Source organism: Plectropomus leopardus, chromosome 18, assembly GCF_008729295.1.
Source record: "Plectropomus leopardus isolate mb chromosome 18, YSFRI_Pleo_2.0, whole genome shotgun sequence".
In the NCBI taxonomy this organism is placed as follows: domain Eukaryota; kingdom Metazoa; phylum Chordata; class Actinopteri; order Perciformes; family Serranidae; genus Plectropomus; species Plectropomus leopardus.
This window is the reverse complement of record NC_056480.1, coordinates 24853356-24879741: the sequence shown is the minus strand read 5'-3', so window position 1 is coordinate 24879741 and position 26386 is coordinate 24853356. Positions and strand designations below refer to the sequence as shown.

Here is a 26386-nt window from a genome sequence, read left to right as displayed (position 1 = left end):
CCCTGTTTCTCACCACTCCTACTTCCGGCCCCTTTACTCGGATCATGCTTATTTTCAAACTCTGCCTTCTTCTTGTTCTAAACTAGCTGTATGATGCATATAATAGAATTCAGCGAAAACTAAAGAAAAATGGATATGTTTCCATTAGGAAAGTTTTATATTAAGTACAGTTTGGTCATTTTGAGAGTGAATGGAAACCTGCCTACTGGGTATGTATAAAAATAAGCAAAATGACTACAGTAAACTACAGATGGCAGACTTTGCAATATTTAATCATGGCCTTTGTGTTAACAACAGAAGAGGGGATATGTTATCCAACTCTGCCGGAGCCAGAATCCCTTAAAACATGGTAGAAAACATGAATGAAATACAGGTACACGGGCGACCACAATCCATTAAAAAGAGATGATTGGAATTTCTAAGCATAAATCTTTATGCAATGTGTCTTTGTGCAATTGAGTGCTGCATGGCCCGGAGCACAGCAGCAATGAGTATTTGTGTATGTATATGATCAACATGTAACAAATGACATCTTATATAAATTGGCATACCAAACAGGAAGTTACAAACAAGCTGACAAATAAATCAGGCATAATTATAGGCCATTTTATATTTGGAAGAAAACGACAAACAAGTAGCTTATATCAGACTGAATAATGAAGCTGTAACCAACTGGCAAATCAGGTAATAAAAACTGAAATTTTATGGCCTTCAGCTTTGAGTATGTCCTGAAATGACGCTGCTATCACTCTCCTGAATCTTTTTAAGAATGTTCCAATTTGACGGAACAAGAAGAAGAAAAAAAACCTCAGTAGCAGTACAGTTAAGGGCCCCCAGAGATTCCAATATTTGCAATGCCTGGAAACTCATCATTTATAGACACTGCTTTATAGACACTACTGCAGAGAGGTGGGAATATAGCTTCAAATAGCTTTAATGACAGCGCAGACAATGGGAGCATTTTCAAAGGGAGATTGATCAAATTATATAGCGAAATGAAAACTACTGCCAGACCACAACAGTTTTATGAATAATTTATTTTTTTCTGGCTGGTATTTCAAGGAAAAGCAAGCAAAAATAATAATAATAATACTGGAAGTCAAACATAAATCATCAAAACAATAAAAACCTCAGTAAAAGAAATAATCCTAGTCGACTGAAAGCTGAGCAACTGAGAGTGCAGCATTAATCTTTCTGGTGTAAATTCACTTATCAAAAGTAAGCATTATCAAACTTGTTGACTTTTTCTTGGCCCCTGGAACGCTCCTTGCTGCTTAATTTGGCATCACCAGGACCAACAAAATGTGGGAAGCCGGGTATCACAAAATCATGTCTTGAATTTTGTTCAAAACAAAGTAACTATCTTTGTTGTGAGAGCACACATCCAAGACCAATGTGCCTTCGAAGTGTTGCAATCTACATCGTTATAATCCAACGCATGGTATCAGTGTCAATAAAGACACATCTTAAGCAAGTATTATTTAAATGGGATATTTCATACTTTGTGCTTCGATACTCAACAGGAGATCAAATGAAGATCTTTAAGTTCCTAATATGGGTCAAGTACCCAAAAGGCTGCATCCTACACATCCCATAATGCAACTCTAAAGCAAATTTTTTGCTCAAGTAGTGACTTCAGGCTGAAAAATGAAGCCAACACTTAAAAACTGCACTTCCTCTAATGACCACTTGAGGCTGGCTCCAAAAGAGTGTCAATCCCCATAGACCACCATGATATAATGCCCAACTTCGGTGTATAGTCACATCTGGCTCAAAGAAATTGAGATGATTACAGCCAAAATGCCAAACTCGAGGCCTTAAAATGGGATTCCATAAACCGACAGGTGGCATCACACTGGCTACATCTGCTATTTCATATAGGCTATGTTTTTGTTAGACCCAGATTGCATAGTAAAAGTATTTCAAACTCCAGGCCACCAGTTTATAATTATTAAAAAAGTGCAATGACATAACTGGTTCCAGAGTCACACATTATACAACTGTTTTACAAGCTGAGCAGCATTGCTAACTGTTATACTGATCTTGAACTATTTTCAGGCTACGTGACAGTGCTCCCTCTCAGTTCAAGGTACTCCTACAGCCAGAACAAGGCAGCAGAAAAGATTATATGTTGGAAGAAGCTTAGTATTCTAAATGTCTACAGCAAATCAAAACTGCATTTCAAGTGTATTTTGTATTGAAACAGAGAAACACCCCTGGCTACAATGAGCAACAGTAGAATTAAAATAGTGGTTGTTTTGGTAAATCTAACAGCGGTGATTAAAAAAATGAGCAATTTGTTTGAGGAGAATTAAATCAGAAATCTCTACAGATAGCTATGTGAACAGGACTGTTATGTGAATGTTTATGCAACTATGCAAACAACTTCCACTTACAACTTTGGCGAGACAGGGATTAATTAGGTATTTGAACAGCCCTAATTAAGTGCAAGAAGTCAAAACAAGCTTAAAACAAATGGCAAAATGTATTTCTTTGTCATTCTTAATTGACTAAAACTGCTATGGTCACTGTAACTGCACATGTGGCTGTTGGAGGTATACCTGTCCCTGTAAAATAAATTGTATCACAATGTTTGTCATTACTCATAGAAAACGTGGGGAGCAGACATTCATAACTCATGAAATGTGAGTTCAGGACTTCATCTGCACTCAGTATAACTATTGCAAGTCTGCAATCCCTAAACAACCATATCTATTTACTACTTAGAGAAGTGAAGTGAGTCATTTTTGCAAAATGATGCAACAGTTTCACTGGTCATTGCAACTGCAATATAAACATACCTTTTTCCCTGAAAAATCTACGTGATGTTTGGTTTTAGTTGGTTTCCGGCTCAAGAGGATCACTACATAGGTGGTGAGGGACAGTTTGTTCAACATCCAATCACTTTAAATGATACACAGACATGTTTCTTATGCCTGCTGGAGAAATTCTGGCTACGAACAGCAGCAGTTATCATGCTGTTGTTAATGCAGCAGCCAGCTGGGTAAGAGGTACTACAGGTCAAATAAGCACAGGAAGGTAAGTGCATGTCCAAATTTAAACTTGTGATGAAAACTTTAACGATGACAAAGTGATAGCTCGCATGCTTTGTATGCATGTCAGTGATCTTCGAGAGAATCTTGTGGCTTTAAAGGGAAACATCACAGAAATTAAGAATTCTAATACAGGGTTGCACGCTAATATCGGTGCGTCATCGGTATCGGCAGATATTGGCTTTGAAATTAAATATCAAATTTGGTGATTTCTGCCGATATCACAATTTTTTGAAAAGTTTTCATTATTACTGACAAGGTGAACCTACAAAACTTCAACCAAAAGTTTACGTTTTTTTCTTATTTTGCACAAATAATGAATATTCATTGAACATTCATCAAACATTCATTGAAAAGCATTATATTTTATGTATCCATCTGCTGGTGGGTCACTTAGGTAAGAGTTTGCATAGTGTGATGTTAATTTCACTACCACAGAGACATGAGGATCACTAGAATTAGGAAGAGATAAAAGTAGATATATCGCTATTAGTGTTGGATATTGGCCAACTTGGTTGTTTTTGTATTGGCATATCTGATATCAGCGAATAAATCCAACATCGTGCATCCCTATGGCCTAGAAATGTTCAGTCAATACTAGTTCATTCAATACTACTTCTCTACTGACCAATCAATGGACTGCAATGTTTCTAATTCCTCCTTTTAGAACCAGATCTGTGTGCAAGGTACCCCGAGCAGAGGGATGATGAAAAATGGAGTTGGTACAGAATAGTTTCATTGGTACAATCCACTTTTCACAATCGAAAAGCAAAAAATGCATACTGAACTGACACCGTTAGCTTTGTCAGCACTGTTGCTGTTATTTACTGCTGTTTATGGAGCTAGCAACATTAGCACCTTGACCCTACACATTCTACAGCTTAATCTCACTCTGCCTTAGTTATCACATGTCTGTTACTGATTCTTCTCTCTCGGGCAATACTAAAAATAGGCTATATTTAACCCTACATGGTCCTGTTCACCTTATCTTGAGCTAGAAGAAGAGATGTGAAGCCTTACCTTTAATACAAGCACTGCTGAAAAGGTAAAAACTTTCATAAAACAATTGAGCTTTGTGTCTAATGATGCCAGATCTGAAAAGCTACAACCAGCCATTGGGGAGGCCTTAGAAGGAAAGAAAACAGTCAGAGATGTGTCTCCTGTGGGTGATGTGATGGCATTAGAACAGAAAAGAATGGCAAGTGGCATCTAGCCTTAAAAACAAATGTATTTTCTCACTGCAATCAAGGCGGTGTAATCAGGATTTGCGAATATGAAAGACTTGAGCAACCAACACTAAAACCTGATGTTATCAGAGAGACAATATCTTCTAATCATCTCTTTCTATTTTTAGTTCCCTTTCAATTACACCCTTTTTTTCATGGTAGCTCCAACAAATTAAAAAACTCCAGCACACAATTACATGCCTGTGTTTTTTTATATCACCTTTGATATTGCCAGCATCATCAAGACAAAAATTCATTATCAGTGAAAATGAAGTATCATTTGAAGACATTGGACACTGCTGTTTTAAAGTTTCACATTATCTCCTTCACAAAATAGTAATTTTCAAAGCTTTGATATTCAAGGCTGTGTTTACAGTTTCAGATCATTTTCACTTTCTCTTTTCATTCTGATATCTTGAGGTGAGAGGTCAGGGAACCATTGTGAAAACGGCCGTGCCAGTTTTTCCTTCGCCAAAATGTAGCTTAAATTTGGAGATTTGGAGAGTTATTTATTCATCTTGTTTCATATAAGTGGAAGAGTTTCAATTTCTACTTTTTTAAATGTTCTTTAAATCATGTAATATGTGTTGTATGATGACCCAGATGAAGGCTAAAATTATTTTACTCCAAGTGACAATGAAGTTCTAACTCTGAAAGACTTGCAGATGTCTGAAAGTTAAATATTAAAGTTTCATTTCTTCACTAAAATTTCCGTAGGACTTTTATAGCTCTGCTAGAAAAGTCCTTTTCTGCCCGACTCTATTCTATGCTTGACATATACACACATAAACCCCAAGACACATCAAAAGAGAATTATTCCACTAGAGCGAGCTACAATAACCTTCCTGACATTTGTAATATCACACTGCAGACGGGAGTAGAGGCAATCAAAAGAGGGCACCTAAACTGCAGCAGGCAGAGCTCTGAGCCCCAAAAGTTACACTCAGTAAATACGAAAAGGTTTTTCAATGTAGCAAAAAAAAACACTGCTCAAGAAGTCAGCTTACAAGGTCACAGGTTTACAGTGAAGAAACACTCAACAGCAGCAGTAGTAATGACGGCATTTGGTAGCATTTTTCCGGCCCTGTATGTACGTAAGGCTGTAGAGCAGTGATGCTCAAGTTATGTCAGCGGGCCAAATCTGGCCCCTGATAAGGTTCTCGGTGGCCCTCCGACCATTTTTTAATTCACAATCAAATGGTGATTCACACTGGCAATTGTTTCTGTATTTTTAGTATAAAAAAGGTGCCAGAGTGCATAAAAAACATCAAAATAGAGCTTGTTTATCAAAAAAATGCCAGTGGAGAATCCCCCACATCCCCCAACAGAGATCCTAGCTAAGCCCCTAAAATCCTAGAAACATCCTAAAATCCTAAAACCATCCTAAAGTCAAAAGTATTGCCTAAAATACTAGAAATGTCCTAAAATCCTACGTGTTTAAATCCTAGGAATGTCCTGAAATTCTGGAATTTTTTCTTAAATCCTAGAAATGTCATGAAATTCTAGAGATTTCCTGAAATCCTAGAAATGTTTTAAAATCTGAAAAATGACCTAAAATCCAACAAATGTCCTAAAATCCTAGAAGCATCCTCAAATGCTAGAATTGTCCTTAAATCCTTGAAACATCCTGAAATCCTTTAAATGTCTTAAATCCTAAAAATGACCCAAAATCCTGAAAATGACCAAAATGCTAGAAACATGCTAAAATCCAAGAAATGTCCCAAAATCATAGACACATTGTAAAATCCTAGAAATGTCAAAAAATCCAAGAAATGTCCTAAGATCCTACAAATGACCTAAAATTCTAAAAATGGCCTAAAATCCTAGACATGCTAAAATCCTATAAAACAACCTTAAATCCAGGAAATGTCTGAAAATCATAGAAATGTCCTAAAATCCTAAAAATGACTTCAAATCCAAAAAAATGACCTCAAATCATAGAAATGTCGTAAATCCTAGGGACATCCTAAAATCCAAGAAACATGGCCGCTGCAAATGGCCCCTGACCCCCTGTCGCTTTGCAAAAGTGGCCCCCTAGCAAAGCAAGTTGATTATCCCTGCTGTAATTTCTAAGGCTTATTTAAGCAGCACCCCAAACACAGTTGCACAGAGCCTTCACTGATGTTTAATATTTTATTCTGTAAGCTTGCTGCATCTTGTACCATACCTCACCCCCCCCCCCCCCTCCATTCTCATGCTCCGTAGCCAGCCAAGGATTACGCTGGCCTCTATTGTGTGGCCAGTGGAGCGTCTGGCTCACACTGCTTCAGTAAAACAACCTATCTCCTGGCTGCACAGGATTTCTGTTCAGAGCACAATGCTGCACTCCCGCCAAGAAAAAGCTGGCTTTGTTGTGCATCGCATACTATTAAGCACAAGGTATAATGCCACAATCGCCAAAGGACAGGGAGGCTGTTGCTTAATTTTTTTTTGAAGGCTGGACATGAAGCTGGAAGCACCTCACAGGGTTTAAATTCCACAATGGAGAAAAAAAAGGGGAAAGTGTAATATTTGCTGCTTTTCAAGCCGCATAGTGAGCTGACCTTGATCAGACAGGAAGTCCAGCATGGTCTGCAGCAGGAAGGACAGGTGGCGCACAGACAGGCCGGGGTTGCCCATTCGACGGGAGGCGTACACCAGCTCGTGTAGGAGGCGCATCTGAACAGCAGCCCAGCCGCGGTGGGTACCTGGGAGTGGGAGAGATGAGAGAAAGTCACATTCACAAGGCTCATTGCTGACATCTAATGTCACACAGCTGTCCTTTCATACCAGTACAGATGCAGAAAAGATTTTGCAGAGAATGGAGATCTTGCAGGGTCATTATATGCAAAACTATAACTAGATTCCTTTGGAGATTATTTCCCATCTTGTTCCTGCTGGGAAATATCATACCAAACTCCCTTTAAGAAATATGACATTTTAACAATTCCTTTCCTGTCCGCAAAACACATAATTCTAGAAACACAAGATAAAAGGTGTCATGCATCGACAGTATTCTTGTCAATTCGGCATCGATATAATCATGAAGATAAACTGTGTTTGCATGTAAACTTTTCATTTTGGATTTTGTCACCTCTAATTGCTACCAGCCTCTGTCGGTTAGCTGCGCTATTTTAGCAGGAGGAGACTGGAATGAGGTGAACCGATTTAGAAAATTAAAATATGCCACTAAAATAAGCGCCAGTTGGTGGATCAGATACACATCGAATTAACCCTTTGAAACCTGGAGTTGGATTTCTTTTTTGTGTTGCTTTCAGACACCTTCAACAAGTATTTAAAAGTTGAACTCTGAGCAAATTGGTGCGATTTCTTCTACAAACATGTGGGAAAACAAGTCAATGAGAAACTTGGTAAGAAATGTCACACAAACTGCAAGAACTTTGTAGATTTAGAAAATGATTTTATGGGAAAATGTCAAGGGAAAAAAAGAAAAAGAAATCTATACTTATAGCTAATTATAATGATAACATATAACCATTATAATTAGCAATATTATTAAATAAAAGTTTGTTAGAGAATTTAAACATTAGGAGCCCTTTTGCAAGTCATTTCCTTTTTTTCCCCATATTTTACTTTTTTTTTTTTAACTTTTTTATTTTAATACTAATTATCAGGTAATTTTCTTGTACTTAGATTGCATGTATGACAGCATGCCATAAGGAACATTTTTCTTTCTTTCAGCAGGCTTAGGGCGGCGGTGGATTTAAGAACCCCAAGATGATATGTGGAGCCTTGATATCATATCTGAGGAATAATGTTGGTAAATTTGAGTAAAAAAAACAGACATTGCTTATCCCCTGTGAATGCGCAGCATGAAACATAGACGTGGGGGGGTCATTTTTGAAATGACATGAGGCCCACAGGTAACACTAGTCCCATGTGAATAGGGCATCTGGCATGCTTTACACACAAAAAGACCACCTGTAATCAAATCAGACTTCAAGTCTTTTCTTTGGAGTTGTCTCTTAAAGCTGATGTTGCTCACATGTGTCCCAGCGTGGTTCGAAATTAGCCGGCGTTGTCTGCTCTGCAGAACTTCACGAGACATCTTAATAGCATTCTAGCCTGACACCAACTGTTACATAAGACCCTCAGCCCCCTACGACATCCCCTGCTCCACTCCCAGCTGTCGACTGTTGACTCACTAAGTGGGAAAGAAAGCTGGAGGAAAGATGCGCTGAGGAGGCCGTGGAGGCCAGAGGGAGGGAAGGGAGGATATTTGGTAAACACTCGGATGTTTCTTCAGCTTAAATACCACTTCCAATAACGTCAACTCATTGCCTGTGATGCTTTTCACTTATCAGCACTTTTCTGCTGCGCTCATTATTCATCCTGACGTCTTTCTGCCATTTGAACAAACTGTAAATGCGAGTCCTTCGTTTTTTTCATGTGGTGAAACTGCAACCACTAAGCAGTCTAAAAATAGCTGACTTCCACCTGTCTGCCAAAACCGGCGCTTATCAGGAGAACAGTAATCCAAAGGACACTCTGGATTTTCTGAGGATGTCTCTCTCACTCCGACACGAAAAAAATGACTTCATTTGTGGTATTTTCAGGCCTGAGCTGGAGGTGCCTGGCAATCCATTTAACGCACCGCTGAGATAATGAGCGCGGTGCCACGGCCAAGCGGTCGCACTGTCATGCAAAACCAGACTTAAAAGGAGCGGTACCTCTGGGCCGCCTCTGATGAGACTCGGGGAGTTTTCTCCTACGCAGGGTGATGAGATGCCACATTATTCTCCTGGATAATAAACATGTAAATTATTAAGAAATGACACTCCTAAAATTTCAGTGGCGGCAGGCCACAAGTCTACGTAAGAGGTGGAAAATGTGTTCCCATTTTTGTTAACAGAGGTAGTGAAAAGGGCCTGTGTGCCACTTATAAAGCTATTTGTTCCACTGTATCTCAGAGAGCAGTGGCCTTATTGCAATGCACCACTGATGCCCATTTTTTTCTCTTTCGCTTGAACCTGCCTCTCCAGCTTATTGCCTGATAAACTCCCACCTGATCCTGTCTGCCACAAGACTTACAACTGTCATTCCCTGTTTTCCCATCAGTGCAGCGGGGACTCAGAGTAGATACTCAGGCCTCAGCTGGGATTTGGATGATTCAGCTGATATATCAGTGTGGATTATGTGTGTTTCAGTGCTTCTAGTTCTATAGAATAATGTTGTCCCTATATAACCATCTGAGGCTCTAACTGAATGAGGCCGATACCGATTATTAGGTTTTAACGAGACCAATAACCAACATTTGGAACCGATATGCATTCACAATAAAAATGTAAATCTTTCCAACAATATTTAGAATATAACAAAATCCAAAACGAAACCTTGTTTAAATGCCTTTAGCAACTGTTTAATCAAAACTGACACATTCAACATCATATGTAGCAAGTTCCAAGCAACTCCCACTAGTTTTTTGGAGCCAGAAGAGGCCGTATTTGAATGAGAGGCTGTAGCTGTGGAGGAGCAAGGGGTGGATCTGATGTGGAAGCCCAGGACACGGTCGGCAGACAGCCTTGTCACTTAAAGCCATAAATTGTAAACGGGTAAGTTGTATAAAAATTGACCTATTATACAGCTGGAGAAATTAGCTACAGAGACTAAAACCATTTTTAGTACAAGACTGTAAACATTTTTTATTTCTGCTGTAAATTTTGGCATTTTAACATGAGAGTCTATGGGGACTGACTCCCTTTTGGAGCCAGCCTCCAGTGGCCATTTGAGGAACTGCAGTTTGTGGCACTTCTGTGTTGGCTTCATTTTTCAGCCCTGGAGGCTGATGTTTGAGAAAAATATTTCAATTCTCTTTAGGGTCTTTTCCATAACCTGAGTCAGTCAGTGGTAAAGACGAGCACTGTCAATGGATGCACCTACCCATAGTGGTTACATTGCAGCCTGTTTTGCCTTTGCTGGCTGCAGCATTTTACTCAACTACCGACTTCAAAAAATGACGTTCCCACGAGTCACTTAGACACAAAAACATGGGTGAATGGGGTCCAAGTTAAAAAATGGGAGATGGGATTTCTCCTTGAAAGAACTGGCGAAATCTATTAGTCTGGAAAAGGGTAGAGGGGTAAATATTGTTGTCTCATCTCAAAATTTTAAATGGTCAGCTACGAACTAATTCACGGGAAAGATTTTCTGTTCCAGCTTAATACGACACCCCATAGCTGCCTGTGTTATAATAAAAAATGTTTGCTTAGATGTGAAGTTTTTTCAAGTCACATCTGTTATTCAGTATAACTGGAACATGGACATATTTCCCGTAATGTTTTTACTATATCTCACCCAAATCTAAGTGTTGGAGGAGCAAGGAAGTGCTCTTCTAATGTTCAGTTATGTATCTGTGTCTAAGCCGACATGGACTGATGATTGATGTAGAGAGAATCCCAGGGTACTCCTTTTTGTCCTCTGGTAACGAGACAAAAAAAATTGTATCACAAAAAAAAGAGAACGCTGGTCTTTTATGTTTTCCTTTCTCATTTTTCACTAAAGGCTCAACTTTGTTCAGTTTAGATCCTCAGAGATCATTTTAATGCGGTAAGATAACTAGATTTTCCATGTCAGTATGCAGAGGAGGATTTTGTTCATAAGTTGTAGACGAGAAATTTCTATTGAAAGATGAAACTGGCACTTCAGCCCGCTAGAGCAATAACTTTCAAAAGTGCCTCAAAAATGTCCCCTGAATGAATAAAATGCAGAGGAATCGATCAAAGCTTCACGTCTGCCATAATTCTGCAGCTGAGGATTCCAAAACCTGAGAAATTTCTGCAGATTCACCACAAGATTTCTCCACTTTACAAATGATAGAAAGCTGTATAACTAAAGTGGCCTTATGATTAGAAGCAATCTATTAGTTGTAGAACTTAAGATATAAATGAGGATAAAAAGGCAATGAGCAACTTGGCAAAAAATGTCCAATAATTTAGGAAAAGGTGACATGAAAATAACTTGAAATTTATGTTGTTGTTGTTGTTGTTGATTAGTTAATAATAATAATAATAACAATAACAACATAAATTTCAAGTTATTTTCATGTCACCTTTTCCTAAATTATTGGACATTTTTTGCCAAGTTGCTCATTGCCTTTTTATGTCCAATAATTCTATTTTACAGATGTGCATGTATTGTTTTCAGACGTGTTTTGAATGTGCGCTGTTTATTGGATGTTGAGCCTTGATGCCTGATGCTGTGGGACAAAGTTTATCTAATGTAATCTTAATGTATTTCTTCTTTGCAGTTGGAGGTGTCTTGTTAGACGTCTCTTTTATGATATATATATATATGTAGTTTTGGGTTTTTTTGTAATTATTGTTAACTATTGTATCTATATATTTATATATTTTTGTTTGTTTTACTTTTTTTGTTTTTATTTATTTATTTATTATTTTTACCTTTTTCTTTCCATTTATTTTGGTAAACTGCAGGTCATTTTCTTGTTACTCATAACTTGTAACTTCTTCCTGTGTTTTCGAAAGAACTCAAGCCAATTTGCTCAGGTTTCAAAGGGTTAAACATTGGTTTACCTTTTGTTTATAAGAGAAAATAAATCCTGGTGGTACTGACAGATGATACTTATGTGATATGGAGGCACAGAGCATCAATAGTTACGAGCTATTGGTGTGATGAGTTGTAAATTCCATTTAAAACAGACCTTCACGGTGGAATTGCAAACCTTTGCCATCAAACAGCTCGCTTCTCTTCACCAGGCCAGATATTAATAGCTTATCAGAGAAAAAGCCTCGACCAGCATTCCTTGAAAATCGATCATGAGAAAAAAAAAAATACGGACATCCCTGAAGCTTTTCTGTTCACTGTGAGCTCTGCCTTTTTTCGCCAACGCGTCACCATTGAGAGGCTGCAATGAGCAAGGGTCAATAGTCTGTAGAACCAAGAGGCTTATCATGAGGACCTCACCAAAGGGTGTACAAAAACTCGGGTCACGTCTCGACTGTGCCCCTTTTTTGAGCAAAGTGGTGGCTTGAATTTTGAACACACTGGAGGAGCACTCTTGAAAACACAGCAAAGCCTGAGGTGGCGTGATGAACTATGTCTACACTGCTGCCACTCACCGGATCTGGATCAGGTGAGACTGCGCTGCTTTCAGCGTTTGAAAAAGATAAATTCAGTGAGATTTACTCCTTTCGGCTGATATAAAATCAGCACTACTCAACCCAGGGGGGGCCCTTCTGTGCGGAGCTTTAATGTTCTCCCCGTGTCTGCGTGGGTTCTCTCCGGGGTCTCCGGCTTCCTCCCACAGTCCAAAGACATGCAGCTCAGGTTGATTGGTGACTCTAAATTGTCCTTAGGTGTGACTGTGAGCGTGTATGGTTGTCTGTCTATATGTGTCGGCCCTGCGATAGTCTGGCGACCTGTCCAGGGTGTACCCCTTCCTGTTAAGGAAGGATAAGTTATGTACCTCCTATGGTTCACCACTGTTTAGGTGCGTTGATCAATGGTTTAATGTTAAAATGACAGTTTAAAAAATAAAAAATACAGCTTTTTTTAAATATATGTAAAAGAAAATAGAAGAGGGAATGTTAAAAATATAGGAAAATAAATATATAAAAAATAAATAAAAGATATAAATAATTAAATATAGAGTTGTGGAAGTGCTCCAAGTAAAAATCAGTGCTAAAGTAATTAACACAAACTAAAACAAACATACACACTTGAGTTCATAATACTACCATAAAGTGATGAGTGCTATCAGTATCAAACCATTAAAATCTATTCTTCATAATGAGAAAGAGGGAAACACAAATCAATGGGGAAGCATTTGGTACACGCCGAATAATGTATACAGCAGCTCTAATACAGAAATGATGCCACTCACATAGATGATGTGCATACTCTTGAAATGGATTTATCTGCTAACTTTTAGGTTTAGGATGAATCAGAGCGTTTTTATAAACACTCAGAAAAACCTCTTAACTTCTGAAATCGATAGTGGGAAACAGGGACTGTTACCGTGTTCAGACTTTAGTTTCTGAATAGATGACAGAAAACTATTCTGCAGAAATATTGTTTTTCTTGTTGATTCCTTGTTTAAATCGATTATCACGCAAGAATACAAAACATTCTTTGGTTCCAGCTTCTCAAATGTGAAAAGGATTCACTTATTTCCCTAAAATATATTTGGATTTCAGACCTTTGATCAGTTATAACAATCAATTTAAAGGCATCCCCTTTTTAGCTCCACAAAATTGTGATGACTGTTTTTCACTATTTTTGCACGTTTTAAAACTATTATATCAATTCACTGACAAAACTGACAATTAAAGTAATGAAAGCCCTGAAACTCACTGCATCCAATATGTTAGATGAGCAATTTGGAGATTAACATATTCCAATGAGAAGAAAAGGTTAATAACAAATCTGTTATCTCTATGTCTGAACATGGTCCAAAACATTTACGACCTCAGGGTATCCAAACTTACCTTTGCTGAAGTCCTTAGGATCGAGTGACAGGCTGTATCCGGGCAGCGTCTCCAGCAGCAGCTTGTAGCAGGCCCTCCAGCCGGGCTCCGGGATGGTGGGTGCCACGCACTGCATGGCTGCGACACGCTTGAAAAACGCAGACTTGCGATGGAAGCCGATGAGTTCGTAGAGCTCGGACAGGATGCTGTAGCGCTGGATCTTCTCCTCCTCTGATAGCTGCAGTTATGGGCACAACATGAATATTGTTTGCTTAATGTTACTTTACTTGGATGTTTGGACTTGCAGAATGATGTGAGTGCAGAGTTTGCCTTCACATTCATTTGCTAAAGGGGGAAGTTTATCTGCGCTCACCTTAAATCTGAGTTTAACCCTTTGAAACCTGGAGGGGCATCACTTGTCTTGTGCTGCTTTCAGACGCCTCTCACAAGTACTTAAATGTTGCGATTTCTTTAAAAAAAAAAACGTGGGAACAAAGGCAAAAAGAAACTTGGGAAAAAATGTTCCACAAATCGAAATAAATTTGCAGATTTCGAAAAAAAATGTGTTGGGGGAAAAAAAGAAAAAAACTAGGGGAAAAAAACTACATGTATAACTATAATATTAACATATTAAAGATTATGTTACATAATTATTCTAATTGAGCACTTTTTTCCGAGTCTTGTTTGCCTTGTTTGTTTGTTTTATTTAATTTTATTCTTTTCTTTTTTGTTTTAATTAATTCTTCTATTGTTGCTCATTGCCTTTTTCCCATGTTTTTGAAAGCTAATTTGTTGAGGTTTCAAAGGGTTAATGGGTGTAAGTATGAGCAGGATTCACTGACATCAAAAGCCAATTAGGGTCAAAAATGCAACTTACACAAGTGCACATACAATGAGAATGGACTTTTTTTTATGAAATAAGAGACATCTTCTGTATACAAAATACCAATATTTGCATATTCATAGACTCTGGATGGTTCATGAGGGAGAAGGAGTAGATTAATTTTTAACTTGGTAATAAAACATTTTTTTGTGAAAAAATCATTTCAGAAACAAATTATTATTCAAAGCAGATTTTTGTATAGCTTTTAACATCTCTAGAGGGGATCTATAACCGTCCAAACATAATTATTTGTTCTTACAGTGCACTGGGACATCCTGCTAAGCAAATGAAGGATTATTATGAATAATACTTTCCATTAGATTGCTCTATACTTACAGCTACACTAATAAATAAGCTGGCATCAGGCCTCTGATTATAGAATTATGATGCTATTGCAGGTGTATTAAAGGAACAGTTCACCCCAATTTCAAAAGCACATTTGTGTCTGTCGTACTATTTATATTTGTCTAGATTGTTTTATTGTGAGTTGCTGAGTGTTGAAGATATCCATATCTCATAGTCTGTGTTCTTTTCAAAATAAAATGTAACTAGATGGCACTCAGCTTGTGGTGCTCAAAACACCCAAAAAATACATTCAAAAAACTCAATGGCAATGTCTCTTTCATAAATCATGACCCAGTTACTCAAGATAATCCACAGACTTTGTTGTGAGCAGTTTCATGTAGGAACTATTTTCTCTCTACTGAAATACACTCGCAAACTGAATCACTGAAGAAGCGTGCATCTACTCATGGACGAGAGGCTTTTGCTCTGGACAACGTGAGACAGAAACATTTATGGCGCCCTCCTTAGTTGATACCATCAACTGTACATAAAGATGGGCAGCATGACAGCTCCCCTATAGTGAATCCAAAACATCTCAGTCGCCCCCTGGTGGCTGGCTGCAGTATAGGTCATAAACCCCACCACCTCCATGTTAGTCGATGGGACATGGACCAAACTAAAAACTCAAAATACACAGCAAATAAAATTTTCCCAAAAAATGATCTCTGTCATTTTAGGTAGTTATCATCATCCTGATGCTTGTTCAAGTGTTTTTGTGATAAGTTTGGTTTTAATTAGTTATTTAATGCTATAAAACAGGGATTTAACAACATGGCTGACAGCTGCGTGTGCCAATCAGTGTGCTTGCAATCAGTGTTGCTGCTCATGAGTGGTCGGACGGGTGTATGGGCAGGAAAGTTGATACCGCAGAGATCACTACTGTGCATACTCTGGACTCTGAATAATGTCACCAGAGCAAGATGGCAGCTTCACTTCTGTACAGCGAGGGTAAGTGAAGACACGTCATCCATCTTTATATACAGTCTGTGGCTGTTACATTAGTTAGCTCAGTGGTGCTATGTGAGTTAGCAGTAGATGGATGCCTCTGTGCAGTGATACGGTTGGCAGGTGTAGTTTGGCAGAAAAAAACTAGTTCCTACATGAAACTTCTCAAAACAAGGTCTATGTAAAGAGATATCGCTGTTGAGTTTTTCAGATGTATTTTTTGTGAGCTCTGCAACCCGAGTGCAATCTAGTTCCATTACACTGGAGAGAAGGCAGACATCTCTGTGGCCGATATCTCCAACACTCTGCAACTCACAAGAAAACAATCTTGACTGGCAAATAACCCTACAGGTAAAAGGTAAAAAATGTGTATTTGTGATTTGGGAGTGCCCCTTTAAGACTTAAAATCAGTGGAAAAGAGGCCACTGACCTAAAAGGTGAGCCTGGAGTAAATTTAATTGGCTGCTAAGGTCACAGAAGTAGACTCAAAAATTGTTAAACACAACTGTTAAATGTATTGTTTTAATAATGTAATGTTAGGACTGAAATGGAATGATTTAGGGGATTTCTGTTTTATGATGCTGTTTTGCTTATAGTGATATATAATCCAGTGTCCGTGTTTGAACTGTAAATCATAATTAACTACATTAATCATCCTGTGAAGCCGACATGAAAAGCATTTATCTCTCAGTCAGACGGCTTACCTGTCCCAGGTTGATGTAGACAGCGTTCTGTAGGAAATCTGAAGCCTCCCTGGCCCTCTTCTGAATGGCCAGCACCCTGACCGCTTTCACGCAGGCCTCCAGCTCGATCACGCCTGCGTTCTTATACTGTGGGAGATAAGAAGGGGGGCAGGGGGGGAGGCTCGCTTAATGAAAAATGAACAGTCAATGAGGGTCGCCTTGACTCCTGCAACCCACCTCATAATCGGAGGGAATGTTTTTTCATTAACATACGACCACCCTCATCAGTCACAGCAAACGTGGGGTGACAGACAAGTGTGATAACTCAGATCCCGTCACTTGTTTTTCAGGGATTCCCAGCCGCTGCTGCTGAGACTGTGATTCCACTAAAACACAATAAAATAACCTGAGCTACTGCTGCTGAAGCTGAGGCTTCATGCCACGCGCAAGTGTGTGCATTTTTAATCTCGCAGTCCCTCAACTTCCCTCCACTTCCACCCTCATTGTCTCCTTATTAAAATTCAATTAATATCTGAATGGCTATGTGTTGAGATGTAATTTAATTCTGAATGAACTAGTTACAGGTAAAAGGGCTGAGGGAGGTCAGTGCAAAAAGGCAATTATAATAATGAAGATAAAGCGCAGGGTTGCTTCTGAATAGTTTGGGAGCATAATGAGCCTATTCAGCTTTCCCTAAGCAGTAAGGATACTTTAATACTATTCTTTGTGACTTTGTACGGTGCTCAAAAGAGACTACAAATACATTATGCCACGAACTGATACATAATTCATCTGGTTTTGTCTATCAAATGCTTTTTAAAAGGTTTTCACTCACTAATATGGTTCTATTTCCACAGATTACACATCCTCTCATGCTTGTCTGTAAGTCTTAACCCGGCGTAGCATTCAGGAATAAACAGCTGCTGTCAGCATGTCCTGCTCTCATGACTTTAACAGTGCTGTCGCTGCCTTCAAACTCCATCAAACCTAGTCAAATACTGCCCCCTGGTGTCCTGGATGAATATTACTACACAGACAGGTCATTTTTGCATCTGAAGAACTTCACCATTATCTTTGTTCAGTTTATCTAAAAACTGGAGAGCGGTGTGTGGCTACCTGGATCGAATGCAAGTGTATGAATGTGAAACTGGTTCTCCATCAAGTTCCAATTCAAGATCGCTGGGATAATTTTTAAGGCCTCTCGGGCCCTGTTTTGTCTATCCCAGGTATTTATCCTACCTAAAATCAAAAGGAAAAAGCCTTAAGGCATCTGTCTACATCAGGATGCTACTGACTTCCCTGCTCTCTCTGTGACACCCTCAATTCATTATTTTTTTTCAGACCTCCCCTCCAGCATATAACAATAAATCCTATTGATATAATTAATTCAACTACATCAATAGGACATCTGGGATAGCTTCGTGGACTTTTTAAAAACAAAATTTTGACAAATAAAACCAAAGACAGGAGTGGGGTCGGGGCAATCGCAAAATAAGAATAAAAAGTGTTGTAGCCCATGCAATCCTCAAGATTTCTGTACATTGTAACTTCTGTCACAACATTAATTAATTAATGTATTTATTTATATATATATTGTTGCTGTTTTTTTTGTTTTGCCTTTTCATTTAATGGTATACCATATTTGCTGCCAAGGCTAGTTTATTTATATAATATGGTATGGAAACGTTGTTTGCAATAATATAATAATAATAATAATAATAAATAATAAATAACAATAATAATAATAATAATAAAATAATAATAATAATAATAATAATAATAATAATAATAATAATAATAATAATAATAATAATAATAACAATAATAATAATATAATAACACATGCCCCCAGATAAGTCACATAAAATGAGTGGATTAATCAAATAAAATGAATAATTCATTGAATTTCATTGCTATTTTCCCTAAAATCACCACATGCCCATAATAACACCAAGAGCTTCAGTGTTTGTAACAATGTTTCCTACGGGGCTCATGGTGCTGACTGAAGCTGAAATTACATTTTCAACTCAATTTTTATAACTAACAATATTGCCTTCTGGAAATAAGAAAAAAAAGTATTCTGACTTTTGCAAATGAACTGATTTTTTTTTGTTTTTTGGCTCATTGATGTGACTTAAATAGTTTTTGGACAACAACGTGGCACTGTAGAAGCGAAGAATAAGATACATCAGACAATACTTGTTAATAGGATGAATTCATTGTTGAAGTATTTTTTGATTTAAGACATTCAGTCACGGAAAAAGGCAACTCATTACCTACTAATTGTGTTTGGTTGCTTTGATTTAGTTTTTTATTGCTCTTTTATTGTGCACATGCTTTTGTCATTTACTGTGAAGCACTTTGTGATGTCTGGCTTTGAAAAACAATATAAAAGTTTACTTTAGTTGACTCACTTCAGACTTAAGAATTTAGGAAAAACATGACTAAAGCTGCAGTTAACTTCTAAGAAAATAACTTTTTTTCTACTGGCATTTGTTAGAATCCTTCACGGCTCACGTACAACAGCCAACCGGAGCCTAGGAGTCTGTTACTGCATTGCCTATTTCTCTCTGTGAAAAAAAATCAATCAAAAAACGTCTCTAATGCAGCTGTCATTCATGTCAGTCACTGCTGACTTGTGGTCAAACTATCAAACGTGAGCAGCAATGATCAAATATGAATCAAGATATTGTAACTGCATTGCCTATTTCATGAAACATCAAATGCGGTGGCATGGTGTTGTTGTGGCTAGCACTGTTGTGACTTTGTGCGTAATCCCTGTGTCAGTGTGCGGTTTTTGTTCAGCTTCTCCCTTCCTGTCTTCCTCCTACAGTCCAGAGACATGCAAATTAATTGGTGACTCTAAATTGGCCATTGGTGTGAATGTGCATGTGAACAGTTGACTGTCTCTATGTGTATCCGTCTCTCGCCCAGTGTCAGCTGGGATAGGCTCAAGCCCCGCCCAAAACCCTTAAGAGGTTTAAGCGGTTACAGCGAATGTTTGAATGAATCCTTAAGTGCACTGTGTAGCTGTAAAATGAGAACGTTTGTGACCATGTTGACAACACTCAGGCCAAAAAGAAGCACTGGCTTCATTTAAAAGGTTTACTCTGGTGGATGGGCAGTAAACCTTTTTCATGTTACAGCTAAACAGTACACAAAAATATGTTTCTGAAAACATTTGAGAGGCAAAATAGGCAATGTAGTAACAGAATCTTGATTCATATTTGTTCGGGGCTGACAGGCTGACCGCATTTACGAGCAGTGATCGACATGATTCACGACTATGTTGGATACTTAGACTCTGATTGGCTGTTTCTGGTGAGTAATGGTGGACTCTAGTAAACACCATTAGAGGCAAAATGAGTGGTAGGGAGGACCTGATTTTTTTTACAGATTATCTGTCTCATATAATACTGTGTGGACGTAGTGACAGCTTCAGCAAAAATGACAAAAACATTTTTTTTTATGAAAATTACCAACAACAGCTTCAGCAGTCCTTCCCCCATACTATTTTTTCCAATTGAAAATTCAATACCTGCAATACAGTGTTTAGCAAGATAGACACACAGCAGTTTGTTTTTGTATAACTGATCAATATGCTTGTTGTCCATGTAAACCCGTATTTAGACTGGATTTCCGATTGAAAATTTGTTTTTGATATAATGAACAAATACATTATTTTCATAATATCAGTTTTCAGTGTTGTATTGTCTCGTGGTGTGAATGTGGTTATAATTCTTTCTATATTTCAAACCTACGGGTAAACAGTTTTTTACCTTTAAATCACACAGTTTGATAACACTGAAGTTATTATCCATGAGTTTCTTTAATCCAACAACAATATCGGTTGAGTACTTGATTAAAGAGTAGTGTGGTTTTTGATTAGTACCTTTCCATAGTAGGAGATGGCCTCTTTGTATTTCTCGATAATGTCCTCCTGACTCAGGCAGTTCTTTGCTCGTCCAATCTCAGTGCTGGTGTCCGCACTGATGCCATTGGCTGTGAGAGCACCTACACTCAAAAGAGGACGGGATAGGATTAGTTTGGGAGAGACACCAGGGTGGCCGTGCGTCTGTCTGCTCCACCAAAAAAGGAAAAGAAACAACAGGAGTGACAACAGGAAGGAGGGTAAACTGAAATCCACCACTTCCTCTTATGCATACCACCCTATCTACCACCGCCACATGCATAAATATATCAAATCAGACACTGATACACAAACAGTGGTTCACAGAACAGGATTAACATATCTGAACAGATAACAATAGATAATGTTGAATGAAACTGTGTGAAACATGTGTTTATCCAAAGCTCTGGTGCCTCCTGATGATCCCACTTTAAACTAAATATAAATCATAAATCTCCACCAACTCGTCCCGCTCTCCCTTACCAGCAGTAATAAGTTATATTAGTAAATATTCTGAAGTCTGTGGCCTCTCTAAGATGTGATCACGATGATGTGTATGACTGACGTCCCATTCAGAGTTAAACCCGCACCTGAAATGTTTCAGAGGCAATCGCAAGGTGCACCTCTAGGCCAAATCTGATTAGAATACAGATTCCAATTGAGAGCGCATCGCCTAGCAACGGGGCTGTGTCCATAGCAACACTGTGGTGCTGTCACTATGACAAACGTGTGAATAAGGTAATGCTGCATAGCACTACTTCTTAAGCCAATTTGCACACGCATCAGGACATAGAGAAACAACTTCAGGCAATAATTGCACAAATAAAGTAGATCATTTCTGTGGCGATCAAATTACAGGATATGAAAAACACTGTGTGACTTATTTATCATAAGAAAATGAAAATTTAAGCAACAGTAAGAATTCAACAACCGGAGGATCAAAGTATGTACCACTGGTGATGAGCTGCCACCTGCTGGTGCTTCAACAGACATACTGAAGGTAACCTTGAGTTCAGGTGGCTAAATATATGGCAGCATAAAGCTGCTCAGTATCAGGTCATAACATGAAATGTTTCTTGTTATAACAAGACTTTTTTGTGTTTTAACAAAATATTGTCATGTTATCACAAGATATTTTCATGATATAATAATGTGTTTTAATGTTATGAGATATTCTCATGTTATATTATTATGTTATAACCAGATATCTTCATGTTCTAAAAACAGTTTTAATGTTATTAGAAGATGTGTTCACATCATAACAACGACATTTTCATGTTTTAATGAGACAAGAGAAGCTTTTGTTTTTTTAAAAAATAAAACTTTTCCTGTTGAAGCAAGAAAACATCTTGTTATAACAAAAAAAAATTCTGTAGTTACATGAAAACATCTTGGAAAAACATGATTTTTTTCCAGTTATTACCTGATACTGTTCTGTTTCTTTCTGGCCTCCCAGCTCTACCCATTTGTATAAATTTGCTCAAAAATCATTTTAACATTTTTTGATAGTGTTATGTGATTTTTGTTTAATAATAATCAAGAGTAAAATGTTACTTGTTAGAGCAATATTACCTCAAAAAAAAAAAGGAAAAGACCTTTCTAAGAGTGACCTTGAACCATAGTCGTGATAGTGATCGGCAAAAGTGTGGCTGTGAGAAAGAGCAGGTACATTAGAAAAATAGAAAACAAAAAGGGTGATGGTAAACCAACACAGGAGGACACTACCTGCCACAAGGGGGGAAAAATATCAATCAATTTTCAAAGGATAAAATAAACCACAGGAATTAGGAAGCCGATGATGTGAGATGAAAAATGACATCAAACACAAGGGAAAAGTGAGCACAAGCAAACAGGCAGACTGATGTCTACAGGGAGCTATGTTGGTTAGACATACCATACCTGGGTCAATGAGAACCTCCTGAGCCCCTACAGACAGAGAGAAAGAATGCAGATTCACTCCATGACGCAAGGCGCAATGTTAGCAGTGTTAGTCCCAACAGTCGGCTCAACGGCTGCTGCTGCTGCTGCTCTTCTCCTACAAAATATACTTATCAAGAGTCAGGATCAATTTTTGGCATGCATGTGAATTCACCTAAACAAATTAAAAGGTGGCACTAATTTTTATTGAGTTGGTCCCTGTTATATTCGCATTCACACACGGGTGATGTGATCAACAGTCCAGCCATTGGTTTCGCACTTTTCCACTAATCAGCAGATGGAAGTGACGATCTGAGATGCACAGCGATGCACAAACAGACGCGAGAAGAAGAAGAGTGCTGGCCAGTAAATATGGAAACAATGCAGGGTTCAAACTTCAAATCAGCTTTGCAAAAAATTTTTTGAGAGGAAGCAAAAGCGCCAGGCACTTGTTAGACACGTCATGCATTTCGGTCAGTGATGCATGGATGAACTGCAAACATCGGTTTTGTTTGTTTACAAGGGTACACGTAAAGATCGCCTTGTAATCATCACATAAAGATTATGCGAAAGTAAATCTTTTTTAATTTAAACTGGTGAGTGGTTCAAATTCATTTCATTTCGTGTCGAAATGATTTATTTAGTTATTTGACAATTTTGACCAAAAGAAAAGTTGTTTCATTAATTTATCAGGAAAAAAAATACTACATTTATTGTGGTTAAAGCTTCTAATACAGAAAAAAATGCCTGCCTATTTTTACTGCAATACCACTACTGCTGCCACTGGGAGTCACGCACCTTGTATTTGCACTTCCAGTTATCTGTATTTAGGAGTACATCTAAATTCAACTCTACAATAGCTTCGTGTGCACTTTAAATTCACCATACCTGATTGCTGTCCCTAGATTATAATACAGTACATAACCACTTCTACTGTATACATATAGGTAATTTATCAGTTTTCATATTGTGCATATCATAGTTACACAACTGACAAATTATGGCTGTAGATATTGTACTGTACATGATGTAATGTTTTCTGTTTATTTTCTTTATTTGTTTATAGTGCTGTACCTGACAATACTTATTTCTTATCTATTCAGTCAGTTAAAATCCATTGAATGTGCACAACTATAGATAAAGATTAGGCTACACCAATATTATTAGTGGTCAGCTACTTTTAGAATTAGGATTCTAATTAGGATTAGAAATAGGATTGTTCCAACGCTTATGATCCAAAAAGTTCTGAAAAAAAGTGTTTTAGTCAAATTTATTGGTTTTGGGTTTTTTTTAATCTAAAAAAATATTCTGCTTTCCATATTAATTGGTGTTAAGCTTTTTAAATCGAACATTTTTATTGTGCTCAAAAAATAAATGTGGCTCCTGGATTTAAAGAGAGGCTGTATTAGTGGGGCGGTCTAGCAGCATTTTAACAGCACCATATATAACATGTATTCATTAAAGAATTTTTTTTTTTTTTAAAGAAAAGCTCATTTGATCCAATGAATCACTTTTAAATTGAGGATTTTTAAGAGGACTTTTTTTAAGGTGACATCATCATAAAATGTGATGACAGAAATTCAAAGCTTCATTTTCACACCTCAATTAAAAGCTCATAATGTAAAAAAAAATGTGTTACAGCCCTATAACTCTATATATCTCTATATGAACTTTGCTTGTGTTTTCTGGTGAGATGGTAAAATCGGTGTGTTTACTGAAATGGTATTTACTTTTGCAATGACAAAGTTTAATCAAACCATATCTAATTTCAAATCTCTAAAAATCAGATGAATAAACTCAACAATTATCTGTAATAATAATCTGTAAATGAATCAATAATTAAAATAACCATTAATTGTAAGTGTAATTTATCAGTGCTTATATACAAACTGGTGATTCTCTGGTGACTGTAGTTTTGCGCACAGCAATGTTAATATCACACCATGTTCATAGCGTGTTAATGACAAAGTAGAGACAGATTCAATGATGTTAAGTTTGAATCAAATTAGCAGTCATCGGGGTAAACAAGAGAAGCTTCAGCAGTTTAGGAAGCTGACATCTTGTACTCTCCACACAAAGGAAGCAGCTTAGCTGAGCAATGCTTAGCGAAGTTTGAGGTGACAGTCGGCAGTGATGTTACTCAATCACAGCTCACTCACAGACAACAGCCTTCAGTTATTATCCCATCCAGACCGATGTTTCCATCAGTCTGCTTCCAGAGGGATGTGCTCACCTGGTCTGTGGCGTTTCCCTGCGTCTGCTGGCTGAGAGATGCTTGGCTTGCGTCCCGCAGTCTTTCCCGCTGTGCCTCCAGGGTAATGGAATATGACAGAGGCTGAACACAAACCCTCCAACGCAGCTAGAAGTACACAAATAATAAAAGACAAACATTGTATCTCTACTTCGCTCTTATTGATTGTTTTGCAGCAACTTTTTATGATCTAAGAAGAAACATTTTCTAGTGTTGCTCTCACTGCATGTCAGTATGCATCTGTCTTGTCAAACTTAGCTTAGATGAAACCATGCCCACTATCTTACAACAAAAGGATCAAAGGCTGGGTTCTTATGTAAACCACATTCGTGTCCTGCAGAAATACAACAGCTGCAGTAGTTTGAAAAAAAAGCTTTATGGAGCACAGAATTTGAGGAATTTACTGTTTATCAGACCACAAATGAAGAATTAGTTGCGCTTCCTGCGGTCTCTCTGCCTTCCTTCACATCACTAAAAGACTAGACCGCCAGGAGGAGAGCGGCAGCAGCTCTGGACATGCACCTTCAGTTAGTGGCTGTAGCCTCCCGACTCAGCCAGCTCAAACCCCAGCACCAGGGGTCTGATCCCAGCCCAACCAGACTCCCTGCCAGGTCAGCAAACTTTCTGTTGCTGCCTATATACAGGTTACACCCAGTGCTTGCCACCAGTCCACTGTGAGCCCCCAGCACAAGCTTATTTAGTAACAGTGTAAACGTTACATTGTTTCTTAACCAGAGAGCACTCACAAATTCATCTTTAAACTGTAAAATCTCAGTGCACAACTTTGTCATAATTCTTTAATAAGTTGCACTTAGAGTTTACATTCATGAATGTGAAAACACAGATGCTTCACACACATCTTCCCCACAGCAGCACAGGTTATCTGTGCAATCAGCACAGATTTAAGGTGGACACCTGAGATTAGTGTCGCTGCTTCAGTATCAGACCAAATGTCTGCCCTTCAGTTATGGCGTTTAAATGTATAAAATGTATAAAATGTCATAACTTCGTTGTGTAATCCCATTAAACATTTATGAGAAATTGTGTCATAATTTGTATATAAATTCTTGAGTTAGGGCCAAAAACATGTTTTGTAAGGTCAGTGACTTCACTTTGACCCTTGACCACCAATTAATAATCGTTTTATTCCTTCAGGTGAACGTTTGTGACAAATGTGAAGAAATTCCCTCAAGTTGTTCTTGTGATATTGCGTTCATGAGATGGCCAGACACAGACAGACAATAATATGTACAGACGGACAGATGGTAGCATGTATAACCTGAAAACACAAAGCCTCCGGCCACGGTCATCCCCAGCACGGAGGCATAAAAACCCAGCATCAGTCAGACTGGTGCATTTCAAGGAGACATAAGCTAATATTGAGTAATTCAACAAATTCAAGTAAAGTCCATCTTATAGTAACAAGCCATCATTGTCCAGACTTACCACCTAGCCAGAGGAAGTCATTAACCCCCCTGAGCAGCTCCACAGCCATGTGGTAGTGGACCAGGGCATCCTGCAGCATGCCTGCCTGGAGACACAAGTCCCCTACATGCTTCCTCATCCTGCCCTGGCAACGCTTTTTATAATGCCTGAGAGAAAGCAGGAGGAAAAACTTTTTCAGTCAACAAGAGGATGAACAGCATGGTTTGAATAATAATATATGTTTTTGGCTTTAGAACTGATTTTGGTTGATTCATAACGCAGACATTCCTTTTGTCAAAAAACACAGACTTTCTGCTCTTGTC

General features: G+C 38.1%; 1 protein-coding gene across 3 annotated transcripts in view; it reads right to left on the bottom strand.

Annotated features, from left to right (window-relative positions):
- trappc9 (trafficking protein particle complex subunit 9) overlaps positions 1-26386 on the bottom strand; it is a 250150-nt gene that overhangs the window by 217773 nt on the left and 5991 nt on the right. For 2 of the 3 annotated variants that reach the window (XM_042506368.1, XM_042506369.1), the window contains exons 3-9: positions 26085-26230; positions 24621-24746; positions 22370-22396; positions 20453-20574; positions 16582-16707; positions 13726-13942; positions 6823-6966 (exon numbers count right to left, since the gene is read on the bottom strand). In XM_042506368.1, the coding sequence (XP_042362302.1) occupies positions 6823-6966; positions 13726-13942; positions 16582-16707; positions 20453-20574; positions 22370-22396; positions 24621-24746; positions 26085-26230 (908 nt within the window). The remainder of the gene's footprint in view (positions 1-6822; positions 6967-13725; positions 13943-16581; positions 16708-20452; positions 20575-22369; positions 22397-24620; positions 24747-26084; positions 26231-26386) is intronic. The other variant, XM_042506370.1, reaches the window with a different exon arrangement.